Source organism: Astatotilapia calliptera, chromosome 19, assembly GCF_964374335.1.
Source record: "Astatotilapia calliptera chromosome 19, fAstCal68.1, whole genome shotgun sequence".
Classification (NCBI taxonomy): Eukaryota; Metazoa; Chordata; class Actinopteri; order Cichliformes; family Cichlidae; genus Astatotilapia; species Astatotilapia calliptera.
The window spans coordinates 11,474,515-11,490,389 of NC_137440.1; the positions used below are offsets into that span (position 1 = coordinate 11,474,515).

Below are 15,875 nucleotides of genomic sequence, written 5' to 3' on the forward strand. Positions count from 1 at the left end.
TAAGACAACGCTGCCGAGACAAAGCATCCCCACTCCAGACTGACACAAAACCATGGGTTGTTTTTAGGAGAAGTTAAAGTGAGTTTGGGGTCCATAACAGCAGATGCTAAGCGACCGCTCTGCTCTAACCGGCCTTTTAAATTCATTTCTTCGCAGTAAACGAGGTAAAGCGAGTCTGCGTCTGCAGCAGCTGTCCGCCGCTCGGATGAGGACTTACAGCGGAAAAGACAAACTTGAGCACATTTTTCAGAGAAGTGATTGCTGTAAACACAGCCTGACTGGCTACATCGATCAGCACATATGAGATCAAAGAAAAAGTTTTTGTGAAGATGGTTTTATGTGGACGTCCACGGCGGCAGGGCGAAATGCCTCCTGGGAAACACGATGCTAAAACAACAAAGTGAGAAGTGGATCGTTTGGACAGTTTTGCATGCATACATTATCAGATTGAATCAGTTCTGCAGCTGATTCACGTCTTTTACCGTTCCTTTTCTCAGCAGCTTGAATCCGGTGACCTCTGACCTCCCCCTGCAGCCAGCCATTGTGCTCGGTGTAGTAACAGTGGGTTTGTAAAAATACAACACGCACAAGAGCCCTCCTGCACGCACACATCCACTTGTGTTTGCACTTCCACTTGTGCACGGCATCCTTTTGTTTGAGCCTTTGTTTTGCTGTTTCTACTTTTTCCCTGGCTGAGGGTTTGAAAGTGATTACTGATGCGGTCCACTTCATTAGCATGAGAACAAAAACAGTGTGGGGAACACATTATCACTTCACAGAGAAAGACCGAGAGCTGTCTGCCCGTTTGTTTACGCTGTTGCATTCGGACATTTTCTGCCAGCGTTGCCACTGCCGTCTCACGAGGACAGCGTTTTCTGCAGGAGGAAGCAGCAGCAGAGCCGGGAGGGGCGGGAGCAAGAAAACACTGGCGGGCAAAGAAGCAAACAGAGACCGAGGTATATTACTCTCATTTGTGTTATGCAAAACCAAGAGTATGCATCTGCCGTGGAGTGAATATTCCAGTTATTTTGCACAAGTATTTTCTTCTTTGGACTGAAACTTGCTTATCAAATACAAAGGAAATGAAAGCCTCCATCGCTGTGCAAAATAAAGCAACAGCCAATCACGTTATGGACATCAACCAATATTTGTACAAACAGGTGGAGCACAAAGTTATCCCAACCATCCACAGGCTGGAAGAATCCACAGATACACACAGCTGCTAATCACTTCAATACTAGTACACAGTTGAATTTCACTCATCTAAGCAGGAGCAGAGACTCCTTTGATCAGGTGTTAGTACAATTATTAACAGCTATTTGTCAGATATTTGCATTAAAAAGCTCCAAAGGGCTCAAATCACAGATATTCCACTGACACGGTGAGTTTATAGAGACTAAAACTGATTTGTGCTCCAGGATGTTTGATTTTCTGGGCACTTCGGGGCGTCTGTGGTGACAGATTTATGTCTTTGCCAGCTTCAGGTGGCCATGTGAGGAACTGCAGCTTCTGGCACTCCTCAGGCTGCCTCTCGGTCTGCATGTTCACAAGCTTTGGGCTGACCCTCACAGACACATGATGAAATTGATGTCTTGCGGTGGCTACGCAATGTAGATGATAAGCAGAATCTGACCCAAGGTTTCTTTGGTTGTTTAATTCTTTCATCATCCAGCAGCAAGACCGGCTTTTCGACCGGGGAGTCAAGGCTCCAAGGTCAACTCTGCCAAAAGGTCCTTAAGCAGCACTGCAGCCCCTTTAGATCGTACTCATACTAGATACTCATGCATGCTTGAAAAAGAGAGGCGCATCAATTCTAATCAGGAGACTGGAGGAAAAAAGCAAATGCAAATTGATTCCAGTCACATCACACTGCAGGAGAACCACAGGTCCAACCTGTTCATTGATCGGTGTGCTCCGACTGTGCCGTGACTTGTACAGGTATGTACGCTGCTCTAAATGTTGCTTACTTAAGCCTCGTTGCTGATATCATCTGGCAGGACAAATATGAACCGTAATGAATACTGTAATGCAATGCACATAAAAGCCAATTAACTTTATAGTCTAATAAAATCATGGGTCCAGGCACAGTGTAGCGTTTCTCTGCCAGAGGGACCACAGACCACAACCTGATATTATATTGTCACTAGATCCCATATGGAGATCTTTAATATTTATTGAAACACTTGCAGCACTGCATGGAGAGAGAGCACATGCACCTTCATGCATGCGTGGCGTTCTTATAAAATCTTCTAGAGAAATAAAACGAACTGACACGACTCCTGGTTTTGCCAGAAGGCCCCTAGAGGCACATCAGCCCTGTGGGACGTCCATGAGTACGTAAAGCAGTCCTGAAAACTTGTGTTTTTAAGACTTTTGCCTTTTCTTTGTCTGCCTTCGTCTCCTCTCTCACCTCCTCCTGCAGCCTGCAGGGAGGCGTGCAGCCACAGAGGAGAGAAATATAGAGCGGAGCACACCGTGGCACTCCAGAAAAAGCTATTTGGAGCTGGATGACCTCGGGGTCAGCCGGCTGGCCGGTTTCCTGGTTGAAGGGGATTGGTGGGAAATGGAGGCAGCTCTGGTTAGCCAACCACAGCGCACCAAAAAGAAATCAATGACGTTCCATTAAAAAGGTCAGCTGGGGCTGACCTTTATGAGCCATCCTGAGTCAGAGAGGAGGAGAGCAGGACAGAGGAGGAAGAAAATGAGAACACCAGACGGAAGGATGAAGCCAAGAGTAATGATTGTTTACAAGTACAGAAAGCATACCTGTGTTTCACTGTCATTTTATTCACATTTTCCTGGATCTTAAATGTGCATGATTGAAACGAAACACCGAGTCTGATTTCAGACCAAAGCTGTGGTCCACCAAATGAAGCACTTCCGGATTCATGACTTTTCCCGTGTGTCTGTGCCAATCTGTCTTTATTCTGACACTAAGCATTTCTTCCAATAACGGAGCCAGAATTAAGTTGGCCGAAGAGTTTGAGTGGAAATCATTTTAGAGATGGAAAGAAGGAGGAAGAAAATGACGAGGTGACCTTTATTGTCTCCTGCCCTGCTGCTTCCTCATCTTCAGCCAGCCTCTGTGGACCCAGAAGGAGTGAGAATGAAAGAGAGCGGGAGAGATGGGGGAACGCGCTCTCCATCTGGCCTGGTGCTGATGTGAATAATTCTTTTGTCGAACTAATGTGTCTTGGTTCTAATCCTTCTCTTTACACCCTGAGATCTCTAAAGTCTGCTAACATCTAACAGTATTTTATCCCCCTGTCATTACATCCTTCCAACTTCTTGTGATTTCCCTCCATCCGTCTTGTCAGAAACTGACAGTCGAACACGGAGCGCGGGAGACATTAATCATGTTTGATTATCCTCCTGCAAAAGTCAACAGTGAATATCACATATTGAGCGCTAATGTGAAACTGTCATTGCTTCCAGTGGGTGACCTTTAGGTCAAATGCACCAATAGGATCCACAGACTGCTGCTGCAGGATTCTGTGTGTGTCTGTCTGAGCTCAAGCTGCATACACGTGCAGAAGTATAGCCCCCACAGAGGTGCATACATTAATACCAACATGCAAGTGCTAACACAACAGTAATGCAGATAAAAATGCTAAATTAAAATGACAAAATGCTCCATTTTAGCTGAAAGTGGGAGATAATGAGCATCACTAGATTAAAAATCCCCACTCCTAAAACAGAGCACCGCTCACAGTGTCCACCCTGCTGCTTATTCTGAGGTCAAAGGTCACCGAGGCCCAAATGAATGCTGATTTCTCCATCCTGAGTTGACTCACACCGTCGACCTTCTCCTCTGTCCCAGGTTGTTTTTAATTGGGAATGGGGGCGACGGGAGAAGGACGAGCGCTCCTCTAAGCCTGGCTGCTCTTTGATGATGGAAGGATGGCGGGGAGGGCGATGTTAGAAGAGTGCAGCAGCAGACCCTCCTCTCTTTTCCCTCTTTCCATCTCAAACCCTGCCGTCATTCCTAACACACACGCACGCACGCACGCACGCACAAGAAGGCATTTCTCTTTGAACTGAGTGCTGCAGCGTGTTCAAAGCAAAGACGACGGCAAAAATATGGGGGCGGCGAGGGGAGCGAGAAGGACACTTCAAGGTGAATTTGATTTCCACTCCGTTTTAACCGCCGCACGCGCGCCCAACACACGCATACAAACACACGTGCTACCCAAGCCACGCTGGTGAGGAAGTGCAGAGATACCACTGCGCAGCCGCCCGAATACATTCATGCAACGACTGACACGCACGCCGGAGTGTGTGTGAGTGTGTGTGTGTGTGTGTGTGTGAGTGCAATGCATATTTATGAGATTATCTCATAACCGAGGATCACCTTTAAACTTCTCCGTACTCCAAACTGTCTGTTTGTATATGCATATGTGCGAGATCGAGGTGTGTGTCTGTGTACATAATATGCATATTGAGCGTGTAGGAGCAGAATGACTCATGTAAAGTTGAACACTGCACAGTCCCACGTTCCCAGGACAAAACATCACAACAATACGGTGCACGGCAAAGACTGCTTTCACCTGTGTGTGAGTGTGTGTTTTGCAACTGTGTCCAGCCAATTAAAGCAATCAAGTCGAGTGCAATCCACCCACCATGCTGCATATTGATAAGGCTGGGAGTTCAACATGGGGGCCGGGGCCACCGTGCCAAAATCCTCCGATCCCTGCGTCCACTTCTGCCACCCGCGCTAACCAAAACCGCAGCGTAAACACTTTACGCCACTTCGCTCCGCCGCAGTCCACGCACACGCAGAGGAACACAGGTTAGGTGCAAACACTGGCTTGACAGTATGACAAATATTGCCTTCCATCCAGAACGAATGAGGTAATGACAGGAAAAAAAAGAATCAACGGCTCATTAGAAAGATAAAAACCTTCCAAAGCCCAGAGGGTGAAAGAGAAGGGGGTGGAAACAAGAAATGAAAAAGAAGAGAGGGGAAAAGACTTGAGAGACGACAAATCATAACAGCTGTAACTCAATTCGGAGGCCCTGCTAGAGAAGGCTTCCTTTATGTCTTTCGCTCTCTCTCTCTTCATCTTTTAATCTCTCACTCGCTCCCTCTCTCCCCATCCCAGCTTCTTGGCAATTTTTCCCAACAACCAATAAGCCATTATGTGGCAGTAATATGGTTGCTAATGGATGCACCGACCTGGGAGGAAGCACGCAGCACGCCATTAGCCCAAATGCTATGCAAAGCTATCACAAGACTTTCAAAATTACTCAGACTGAGTATGTGTGTGTGTGTGTTTGCATGTGCGTGCTGATTTATGTGCGAGACGCCTAATCTTCTTGGAGTTCTTCTCATGCGTTTATTGTTTTGTTGAATAAACTGACATTTGCGTTGGTCAGATCGCTTTCAAATCGAGGAGCGACAACACGACGACAGGACGCTAACGACAAAAGCACGAGACTCAACGCCGTGCAGGAAATCCTAAATTTAAAAAGATGCCCGGTTTAAATGCTGCACGCTCCTTGAGCAATGTTTGAATCGCATGTTTCTACAACTTGCACGTACATGAGAGCCCTCGGACCTTAAACTGTGCAGAGAGCAAACATCAAACCGATCACACTTTCGTGTTGCGACGTTTTTAAGCCTCACGGGCATCGCTCACACCGACGCTCCGGTTCTCTTTGTTCCGGGATCAACACTTCAGCACCTCGGGAGACACGCAAGAGGTCACGCTAGGACTTCCATGACTAGGCCACATGTAACAGGAGGGGTGGCAATGATGCAGAACAGAACCTGCTGATTGTATTTTGTTGTGACAGCAAAATGTGCTCAAGGTAATTTTACTACAGTAAACTTTGTTGGTCGCAGCAGTTTTTTGTGTAAATGGACATAAAAATTTGGATTTGGTGGCACACTGAGGCGTTCCCAGGTTTAAAAATAACTCCCAGGAGGCCTCCCAGTAAGATGTTCAGCTAGCTCCTTTTAACATACAGATACCACAAACAGAGATCGACTGATAAGTCCGGTACAACAGCCACATTACTGCTGATGCTGCTGACGGTCCACCTCCTGGTCACCATAACTTCTGAAGAATCTCACGTTTGCAGACTCCTTAAATCTGTCAGGTCCTTGTTTAACCAAACTGAGAGCTGCGCTGTCAGAAGCCTAACCCTTCTCCATACTGCTGCACATACTCTTTATAATATTATATTACTAATGATTCACAAAACTGCATTTAAAGATGGTGTAAAGTGGTAACAAATGCTACTCTGCCATTCGCCTCAGCACAAAACTCTATTGCTCAGGAGTTTCCTGCACAACTGCCAAACACCAAACAGCACACAAAGCAACATGCAAGAGTCGCATATCTGCAACAGGCCGACTCCAAAAACAGAGCCGGCGCAAGGAAACTATGAATATAGCTGCTATGAATATGCAGTTTTCACAGGGTGGAGCAGAATACAGTATAATGTAAACGCTCAAGTGAAAGACGATTGTTTCAGGCTTCGGCTAGTTGTCTAAGTTACCATCTGCCACTGCGTTTGGCATTTTTGTACACAGTCCTTCATTAACACAGCAGGTCACATGGGAGAAGTGGACTCGGAGGACTTAATACATAATGAAACAACCAAAACAATTACTCAGTCCACAGAGAAGCATCAATTAAAACTTTGATAAAAATCAATTAAAACCAACATTACTCAGAACTCACAGAATAATTTCCAAGAATTGGAGCTCATAATGAAGCGATTAAAAAGACGATGTTTTCTCTGAACAGAATGGATAATGTTTCTTAATTTCAAGCGCTCCACATTGTTGAGAGGGGAGCTTCATCTCAGCAAAGCACAAGAATAGACACGGGCGACGGGCACGAGGCTCGTGCCTTAAAAAGCCCCGAGCACGCCGGCAGAGGGGATTTTCATGCTTCTCCGAGGTCACAGGTTGCCGGTATGTGCAGAGAACCCAGTCGCACACACTCGGGGAGGAAAAAAAACAGAGCTAGGATTTGTTTAATCGTCTGGCCAACTCTGACAGATGGTCGTACATTTGCAAAAGAGCAGTGCGACTGGAAAATGGGCCATCGGTGACCCTCGTGGTGCGCCTTAGTGTGAGCGCGCTTACGAATGTATGACAGTGTTACAAAAGCAAATGTTGCACAAGCATTGTTTCAGCCCTACTGTAGCCCACTGCCAAGCTCTGATAGTAATAGGCTGGCAGGATAGTAAACAGCAGAAGTGGGCTGAAGAACAGACATCAGACAGGCCTCAATGCCACGAGGAAAAAACCCTCCACACCCCAGTGCTCTCTTCATTCCCGCCTTTCCTCGCCACCTCCATCTTTCTCCCACATTCTGCCTTCTTTCTTCCTGAACCTTCCACACACTGAATCGTACGTCTCCTGTGGTGTTTCTTTCTTTTCCATCATTCGTTACAGAAAATCTGTCCGAGCAAAGCTGGTCTACCCATTCTGCACATACAGTAAATACATACATGTGTGATCTCATGCACATACTGCTGGGACTAACGCTTTGCAACATAAGCAATTAACATGCTGTTGAACTGGCCTTGACATGAGCAGAGAGCTCAATTACAAACACACAGAGCAAAAGATCACACGCGCACGCACACACAAGGGTGCAAATATGAAGCACACACACACACAGACACACACTCTGGCAAGCGTCCAGGCTGAGTCTCGTTGCTTGTGTCCATAAAGCCCTGAGCACCATATCGACAACTGTAATAACTGTGGCTGGCAGGAGACAGCAGATTACAGTAGCAATCATAGGCCCCGAGCACGCACCACACACACACACACACACGCACACACCTTCTGGTGTTGTCCAGTGTTTCTTTTCATCAACCAACACAGACACACACATTTCCAGGTCCGTGCTGTACTGTGTGAAGTGATAATACTGACACTGTTAGAGGAATATGACCGACACACCTGCACAGTCTGTGTGCAGGAAACTGTACATTTGAAAATATTTGAGACTAAATCCTAAAAATCACGAGTTATTCTTTCAACACAATTATTTACTGGTGTCATCGTGATAAATAACAACTCTGCTGGAAATGACAGAGCTAAGCTTATCACGAGATGACTCACACACGAGTGTTTGGGGGCATTAGCAGCTAAAGTCACCAGTGGGAAATGAAAGTGGGCAATACTCTCAATGCACTATAAGGTGCACAGGCCAAAAGAAAGCCCAGAAACAACCTGGAAATGGAACCTTTACACATCATGTCCCACTGAGAAGCATTTAGTATTATGCTCTGGATTTGTACACATTACCACACGGACGCTGAGGGTGACTCAGACATGCATACGCCGGTCACAACAAGTGCTGAAATCAGGCACAGACGGCTCGGCTCTGAGGAGTAGCTCGGCTTTATTCCTCACGTTCCTCGCAATTATCTCATTCTCCTTTGGTTTTCCACCTCTTCTCGTTCCTGCACCGTTGTTGCTTCTCTCTTACCTCTTACTTGTGCTTTCCACCAGCCCCCGACCAAGGAGAAGCAATTTGCGGAGGCAATCCGTCGCTAATTCTCGCTCAGAGTTCATGAAAAATGTATAGCAGGCTGACTGTAGGGAGATGCAGATTGGCGCTGGGCCCTCAGCAAGAGCCGAGCTCTGCATTAATGGAACATTATTTTGCACCCTGTTCATACATCTATCCATCTATCTTTGCTTTTTCGCTTCTCTTACCGAGTTTGACCAAACGAAGTTCATAAATATTCCACATCTTAGTAGAATATTAGCATCTTAAACAACCCAAACACTGCTATCTGCAAATCTTAACAACTCTGCATGTGTGTGTGTGTGCGAGTGTGTGTTTGCGTGCATTTGCCTGTGAGCACAGTGTGCAGCCATCTAAACCTTCTCAAAGATAATAAGAGGAAAAAACTTTATCTTAATCTTTAAAAGGCACGACATGAAGTTTGAATCCAGCTGTGAAATGGGTTGTGTGTGCGCGTCTGAATGCGTCTTAGCATGAATTCGCAGATATGTTTGTGTGTGCACGGGGATGTGTTTAAAGTACACATATCTTATGAGAGTAGATTAATAACAGCACTGTAATGCCATCAGGACTAGTCACAGTGTGGATCATGCATAATAAACCTCCTGAGGAGTTTACACACACACACACAAACCCGCACGCACTCACTCTTCCCGTCACTATAGCAACACTGGCGATGCTGCTGCCCCAAACTTCAAAGTCAGATGTAATTTCAGCCTCCCAACAGCCAGAGGGAGCCATGGTGATGACAGACTATTCCCCCTCTGATGGCTCCTTCCTCCCTCCCTCCCTCCCCTTCAGTTCTTCCACTTTGCCTCTCTTCCATTCCTCAGCTGTCTCCCTCCTCCCCCTCCTGCCTAGTTAGCCTGCTGGGAGTCCAGGCATCCAGGACCCGACGTAAAAATAAACCCAGAAATGTCAGAAGCGGACGTCTGAGGCTGGGGAAACAGGGAGTGAAAGGAGAAGAGGAGCACAGACAGACAGAAGGCTAAAGAGAGGAGATGTGGCGATAGATGAAGATGAGGGTGGAAGGAAGGAATAAAGAAGATTTCATCCTTTACTTGTTCTTTCCAAGTACAGACACTCATTTCACTTTCTGCCCTTTTTCCTCTGCTGAGGTGGACGTGAGAACAAAGATGCTCAAAAGAGGCAAAAGTCAGTGAGCTCCCAACATTTTTTATTTCAGGCCTCATCACTATCCACCGAGGGAGGGAGATTCTTCCAGATTCATTCACTGAAATATCATTTGGCAGGAGATGTCCGAACTATTAATGAATATAAAATAGATGTTTCCAATCTTCGGTTCAGATTGGCTCAATAAGCCATTTTAACAGTTAATTTAAATATTAATGTGGTAACAGAAAATCACCATTTATAATGGAGGGCTCGGTGCCAGAAGGGTGTATCTGGCCATAATGGCTCACGAAAATGAAATCTATACATCACTTGAGGAGAAGTGTTTGGTGCTCTGACGTCGGTATGAAAAAGTGTTTAATCAAGCGCAGAGCGAACGACCGAAGCGAGGTGACGTCCGGTCGACGGTTTGGGACGAGAGCTTCGCTTCGCATTTGAGAAAACAACGTCGGAGGTAACACCTAAAAAGGACAAGCAAAACCGATAAAGCACGCAGAGTGTCACGTTGGCTTACAGTCGACATGCTGATATAGCGGCGTCTGCTTTCGCACACTGTCACGCCGCAGACCGTACCGCGGACGAACGGGGAGGACAGTTTGGAAGGTGTTAACGCTCGAGAAAATCACGCACGACAAACGGCGAGGGCTCCAGACGTTAACAACATGCAGATAGTAGTATTTAGTATTTATGCAGAACTGTGTGTGAGACCAAACAACAAACTGCTGCTTGTTCTCCGTCCTCTTCGTCCTGAATTTGAACTATTCTGCCAAATCTGTTAGAGGAAATCAGCTTTGACAAAAGCCACCAGCCAGAGGGGAAACTGACGGGCAAAGGATTAAAAAAAAGATGCAGTTGGGGAACATTTCTCTCCTTCTAGGGTCAGTCCACGCTCACCCTCCTCCTCCTCACTTATCTCCCCCTCTGCCTGTCTCTCCTCCTCTGTAGGAGAGGTTGGTGGAGAGGCGCCAGCCGAGTCGCTCTGCTGTTTTCTTAACCAAGTTCATCCCTCTCCATTTCCCTCTCACTCTCAAATCACAAAGCCTGACGCACTTGGAGTGCACGTATGTGTGAGCATAGGGGTAGGTGAGCATGTGTGTGTGTGTGTGCGCGCGCACAGGTTTGCTATCTGCCCTTCACTCTGCTGTGCAGGGCTTCTGTGAGCCAGTCTGTTAAGGGTGGCTGGGTATAAACATGCCCTCCTCTGCAGCTGAAGCTCCCCCCACCACCACTGCTGCTCAGCCTTGTGTTACCAGTTTGTTTAACAACCTGCACTGGCCAACATAGTTCCCCGTAGGTGGAGCAGTGTGCAGCCATCAAATTTTGCCATAAGAAACAAGTGAAATCCTGCAGGCAGAAATGCTTTATTGATCCCCAAAGGGAAATTCTCTTTCAGTGTGTCTGTCCTCTGCAGGAGGATGAGAGTGCAGTGTCAGCTGCTGAGGAGAGCTGCTTGGGATGCAGTGTCCTGCTAAAGGACACTTCAGCAGTCTCCGTGCTTGACACAGAGGAGATTTGAAATGGATGTTGCAAGCTGATTGGCTCCTCTCTATCTTTTACTTTACAGTAAAAATGAAGAACACGCCTGTGAGTCCGACTTCAGATGCCACTGCAGGTGCGTCCTCTGTAGGTTAAACACGATACTGGTGATGTACAAAGATGAAAGACCTCCAGAAATCTCCCCACCGATCAATTCCGCTTCCTGTGCATCTGTGTTTTCGAGCCGTAGGGGAACGAATGGTAAACCCCGGGAAAAACACGTGTTCCCGGCTCCTGAGGATCAAAAACACCAGGCGTGTACATGAAACTGTGTGTGCGTGCTAAATGATTCATGAGGAGCAAACGAAAACACGTTGGCATACAAGCGGAAAAATAGCCTGTCTGCATTTTAGATGAAGTCAGGGTCCGAGGTGAAAGCAACGGTTGTGTACGTGTGCGCGGCGGCATGTAGGCATCCTATGGAGCGTATAGGACGAGCCAGCAGTGTTGGACGAGCGGCACATACGGCGACACCTTATCAATCACTCCTACTCACACTAGGTCTAAAGGTTGAAGGCTGGTGTGACCTCAGCCATCTCCTGTACCTCAGAGTGTGAAACCTGCTTCAGATTAGCTGTCCTATTCTCAGAGCAGCTATGTGCTCACAGCAGTGGCAGGGAGCTGCTCTGGCCTTCAGTGCTGCTGTCTGTTCTAAGAATAGGCTGCAGGGTCCAGGGAACATCTCTGCGTCTGCCTGCCTCCCCCTCCCCACACACTGTTCTCATGTAAACATATAAAAACGAGACCTTCCTCCATAAAATACAATCGATTTATGCTGAATAATTTGCATCGTCATCACGTTTAACCTCACATCTAAAGCCATAATATAAGAGATGTGCTTTTTATTCCACATAAGCGCCACCTTTCTTTTCCTCTCCCCCCATCCCCGTGCTCCTTTCTTCTTCACCTCCCTTGTATTTCGTTGCTTTCCTGCCTCCTTTCCTCCTCTCCTCCCCCCTGCGTGCACTAATGTGGAGGCTGAATCTAACCCTGCTGGATGACATTACTGTGCGCTGCCTGCTGGCCTGTCTGCCTGCCTGGGGACTCTAAAATAAAACACAGCAGTAGGGAGAGCCAGAGTGAGAGCACATACTGTATAGGCTGCCTGACTGACATGCTCCGATAGAGCACGCACAGAAAACGGCTCGCAGAGGACAGAGCGTGCATCAAAGTATGTGCCGAATGTGTGTTTGCGAGTAAAGACTTGTGTGTGTGTGTGTGTGTGTGTGTGTGTGTGTGTGTGTAGTGAGGGGAGGCGTGCAGGCGTCTCCAGCTGTGCCCTGTCAATCATTTATGACCTAACGCTCGGAAAAGCAGAGCAGAGCGAGGTGGACAGCACTGAGAGGGAGAGATAGTGTTTCTGAATTTTCCCTTTTGTCTGATGGAAAATAAGTCAAGGAGGGGCAAATGAGCACTGAAAGACTTACAAGAATGTTTCTCTGTGTGCGTGTGTGTGTTTGTGCGCGCGCGCTAGTGTGAATAACACACCGCTGCCGGAACCTCATAGCCTGAATTCAACATCCCTCACCTCGAACAAGTGACAAAAAGATAACCACGTTTCACTTCATCGCTTCACGCCCTCCCTCTCTCTCTCTCTTGCATTCTCTTCACCCCACTTCCTCACCTCACCCTCCCACCCCCAGCTCTCACTCTGTCTTTCCACATGGGTGGCCATCCTCTCCCATGTCCCAGAGGATGGGAGGCTGCGCGGCAGCTTGGCAGGCTGTCAGGGGAACGCCAGAGAGCAGGGAACATGAAGTGACTGGAACAGGGATGGGGAGGATTTGGGGTGGGGGCAGCCCACTGTGGAAAGAGCAGCTTGACTTAGCAATGTTAGGCGAAAGATGCAGAGGGCTGCTGACACAGATGCAGACCCCCCCCCCCCCCCCCCTTCAATAGCAAAAAATAAAAAACCTCGACTGCTGCACATAGCTGGAAATAACAAGGCAGCAGATGACATGTCATCCTGTGCCAATCACGCGGGCCGCCTCTAACACGTTGTCAGCCAAAAACATGTCACGATTTATTGACCTGTAATTGCCCCGCACATCCTGCAGAAATCAGAACAATTCTGGAAGAAGACAACACTCAACCGAGAGAAGCACGATTTCATCAAGTTTCTGTGCAGGCTCGGCGGCGGCGTCTGCTGCATCAACACATAGGAGAAAAAAACCCAAAGACAAGAGCACTAAATTACTTTCACATAAAGTCAAGTCACAGCTCCTGGTCACTGAATTATGGGCCAAGTTCATCTGGTCACAGGATGCTCTTTGCTCTGATTTCACCAGGTTGAGTTTAACCAAAGCTAATGTGAAGAGGCTAGTTTTAATTATACGGCGCCAAATCACAACAAACAGTCGCCTCAAGGCACTTTATACACTGAGGTACAGACGACAATCTGACGTCCCCCTATGCCCAAGCACTTGGTGACAGTAGGAAGGAAAAACTTCCTTTTAACAGGAAGAAACATCCAGCAGAACCAGACTGGTTCACACGCTGTGGAAGAGAAGCAGAGATTAATAATAACTGATGATTAAATACAGAGATGTGTATAAACACACAGCATCATGGGACCCCCCCCCCCCAGCATGACTGAGGGAGGATTCAGGGTCAGGAAAGGAAAGTTTTAAGACTAATCTTAAAAGTAGAGATAGTGTCTGCCTCGCAAATACAAACGGGTACACGCAATAATGCTAAATGTGTTATTCTAAATACACCAAAAAGGCTGAAATCAGAGACCCACATTCAGGCGTGACTCAATATCAGGACTGAAGCTACGTGGAAACGCACACATACGACCAGCTGCAGGATGCAAGCTCCCTTTTCTTCCCCAACCTACCAGAAACATTAAAGGGACGGTGATTTCACATTAACAATACAGATACTATACAGCGATACAGAATACAAGGCGCTCCATATCTCCAATACATTTTCCGAGTCCCGAGGGGAAGTGTGACTTGCATTTGTGATAAGTCACTAAAGCACTTCTCCCTTTGGTCTTCCTTCAAAAATCCCGCCACATCACACAGCAGCCTCGTCCCAAAACAACAACATGACACTCTGCCGACCCGCGCTCCCTCCCTCCTGACGGAGAGAAAGGGGGGAAAAGATGACAGCAGCTTTAGATCTGACATCAAATGCCGGTGAGAGAGTGAGAAAGAGAGGGGAGGAAAGGGGAAAAAAGCGGTTCCATCTCTGCCGTGACAGCTTGCTGGAAGAGCCGAGCAATTTCTCTCTCCTCTTCTATCTATCCATCTCTCCCTCTCTGTGTCTCTCATCAAAACTTGCCGCCGATTAGGATCTGGGCGAGCCACACGCTTTGGATGGGATGTGAAAACACACGGAGAACCCGAGGGGTAAAACGCCGGGATTAAAGTGGCGAGGGAACGCCGGGTGATGGTGGTGCTGGTTCAAATAGATCGGCCCCCGCGACTGCAGTGGCTCCTCGCCTCGTCTCGCTCTCTCGCTTCGGATTCACACACCGATACATCAAGGCCATTTCTCATTATAGCACAAGGGGGGAGAAAGAGCTTTCATGATGCTGCTTTAGAGAGAAAGACAGAGAGCGAAAGGGAAGGAGGCTAAAGAGTGTGGGAGAGTGAAAATGAAGGAAAAAAGACGAAACGGGCCACATACTGTTAGCACATTATGGACACGTGTGCACGAGGAGGATGACAAATAAAGGGCCGGGCAGACCGTCAGCACACACAGACTTCAGAAGTGTCCGTGCACCAAGAATATTACGGCTCAACTCAAGTTCAGACACTTAATTTAGCTTTTCTTGCAGTTTATTCTGCCGTTCCTGGGGCTGTTCCAAAGTATCGAGTAAATTAAACTGCACACACCTCAAGCAGTGCCAATATTTGCAACCATTTGCAAATGTCTATTTATTCTATTCTTGAAAATGCTGCAGAGCTGCAAGCAGAGAGAGATGATGGAGTAAAAAGCGATTAGGTTGGCCAAAAAAAAAAAAAAAAAAAAAAACTAGAGCAGCCCACATCTCTCCCTCCGTGGATCAGCCTGGTCTCACCATTTCTTCTCAATTACTCCTCCGGCCAACCTGCTCCATGCTTTTCAGCTCGCCCATACGCCAGCAGGCAGCGCTTGTGGGTTTGCATGTGTGACTGCGTCGTGCACGTAGAAGCAACGTCTGCGTCGGTGCATATGCTTTTCTGCGCTCGTGGCTGTATGTGCGAGCGAGGGGACGGCACTACAGACCAGGACGCGACACATCTGGGCCTTTACGCCCTTGGCGTGGACGCCAGTCAAAACACAGACGTGAGCTCTGAAATGAGCAAACCCCCTGAGACACCAGAGAGAGGGGCAGGTCACAGGGTGAGTGGAAGAATCTGATTGGACAGTGAGGTGGACGTGCAGTCAAAAATGACCATGCATCTTTGAGGTTTGACTGAACGATGAGACTTTTGTGCGGCAGCGCCTTTTTGCACTTTGGTCCACACGACTGTCAATCACTCACCGGCAGACTAGAGGGACGGTCGTGGGAGACGTTATCCTCATTGTTAGCCTTCCCAGAATTCCCTGGGGTAGGACCCCTGATGCTGTAGTTCTCCTGCTGGGCCTCCTAAAGAGAAAGAAAGAAGAAAGAAGGGAACGCAGTGTCACTGAGGAAAAGGTTCAAAAATAACAGATTTTTTTCTGCGTTTGTTGACGTTACTTTTCGGGCACTGTCACAAAGTATCCACC

The 15,875-nt window shown here is 47.5% G+C and overlaps 1 protein-coding gene across 8 annotated transcripts in view; it reads right to left on the reverse strand.

The window, feature by feature from the left end:
* Nucleotides 1-15,875, reverse strand: part of LOC113012405 (AT-rich interactive domain-containing protein 1B-like) — a 211,899-nt gene that overhangs the window by 108,101 nt on the left and 87,923 nt on the right. For all 8 annotated transcript variants that reach the window (XM_026152589.2, XM_080293915.1, XM_080293918.1 and 5 more), the window contains one exon: nucleotides 15,649-15,753. In XM_026152589.2, coding sequence (XP_026008374.2) covers nucleotides 15,649-15,753 — 105 coding nt within the window. The remainder of the gene's footprint in view (nucleotides 1-15,648; nucleotides 15,754-15,875) is intronic.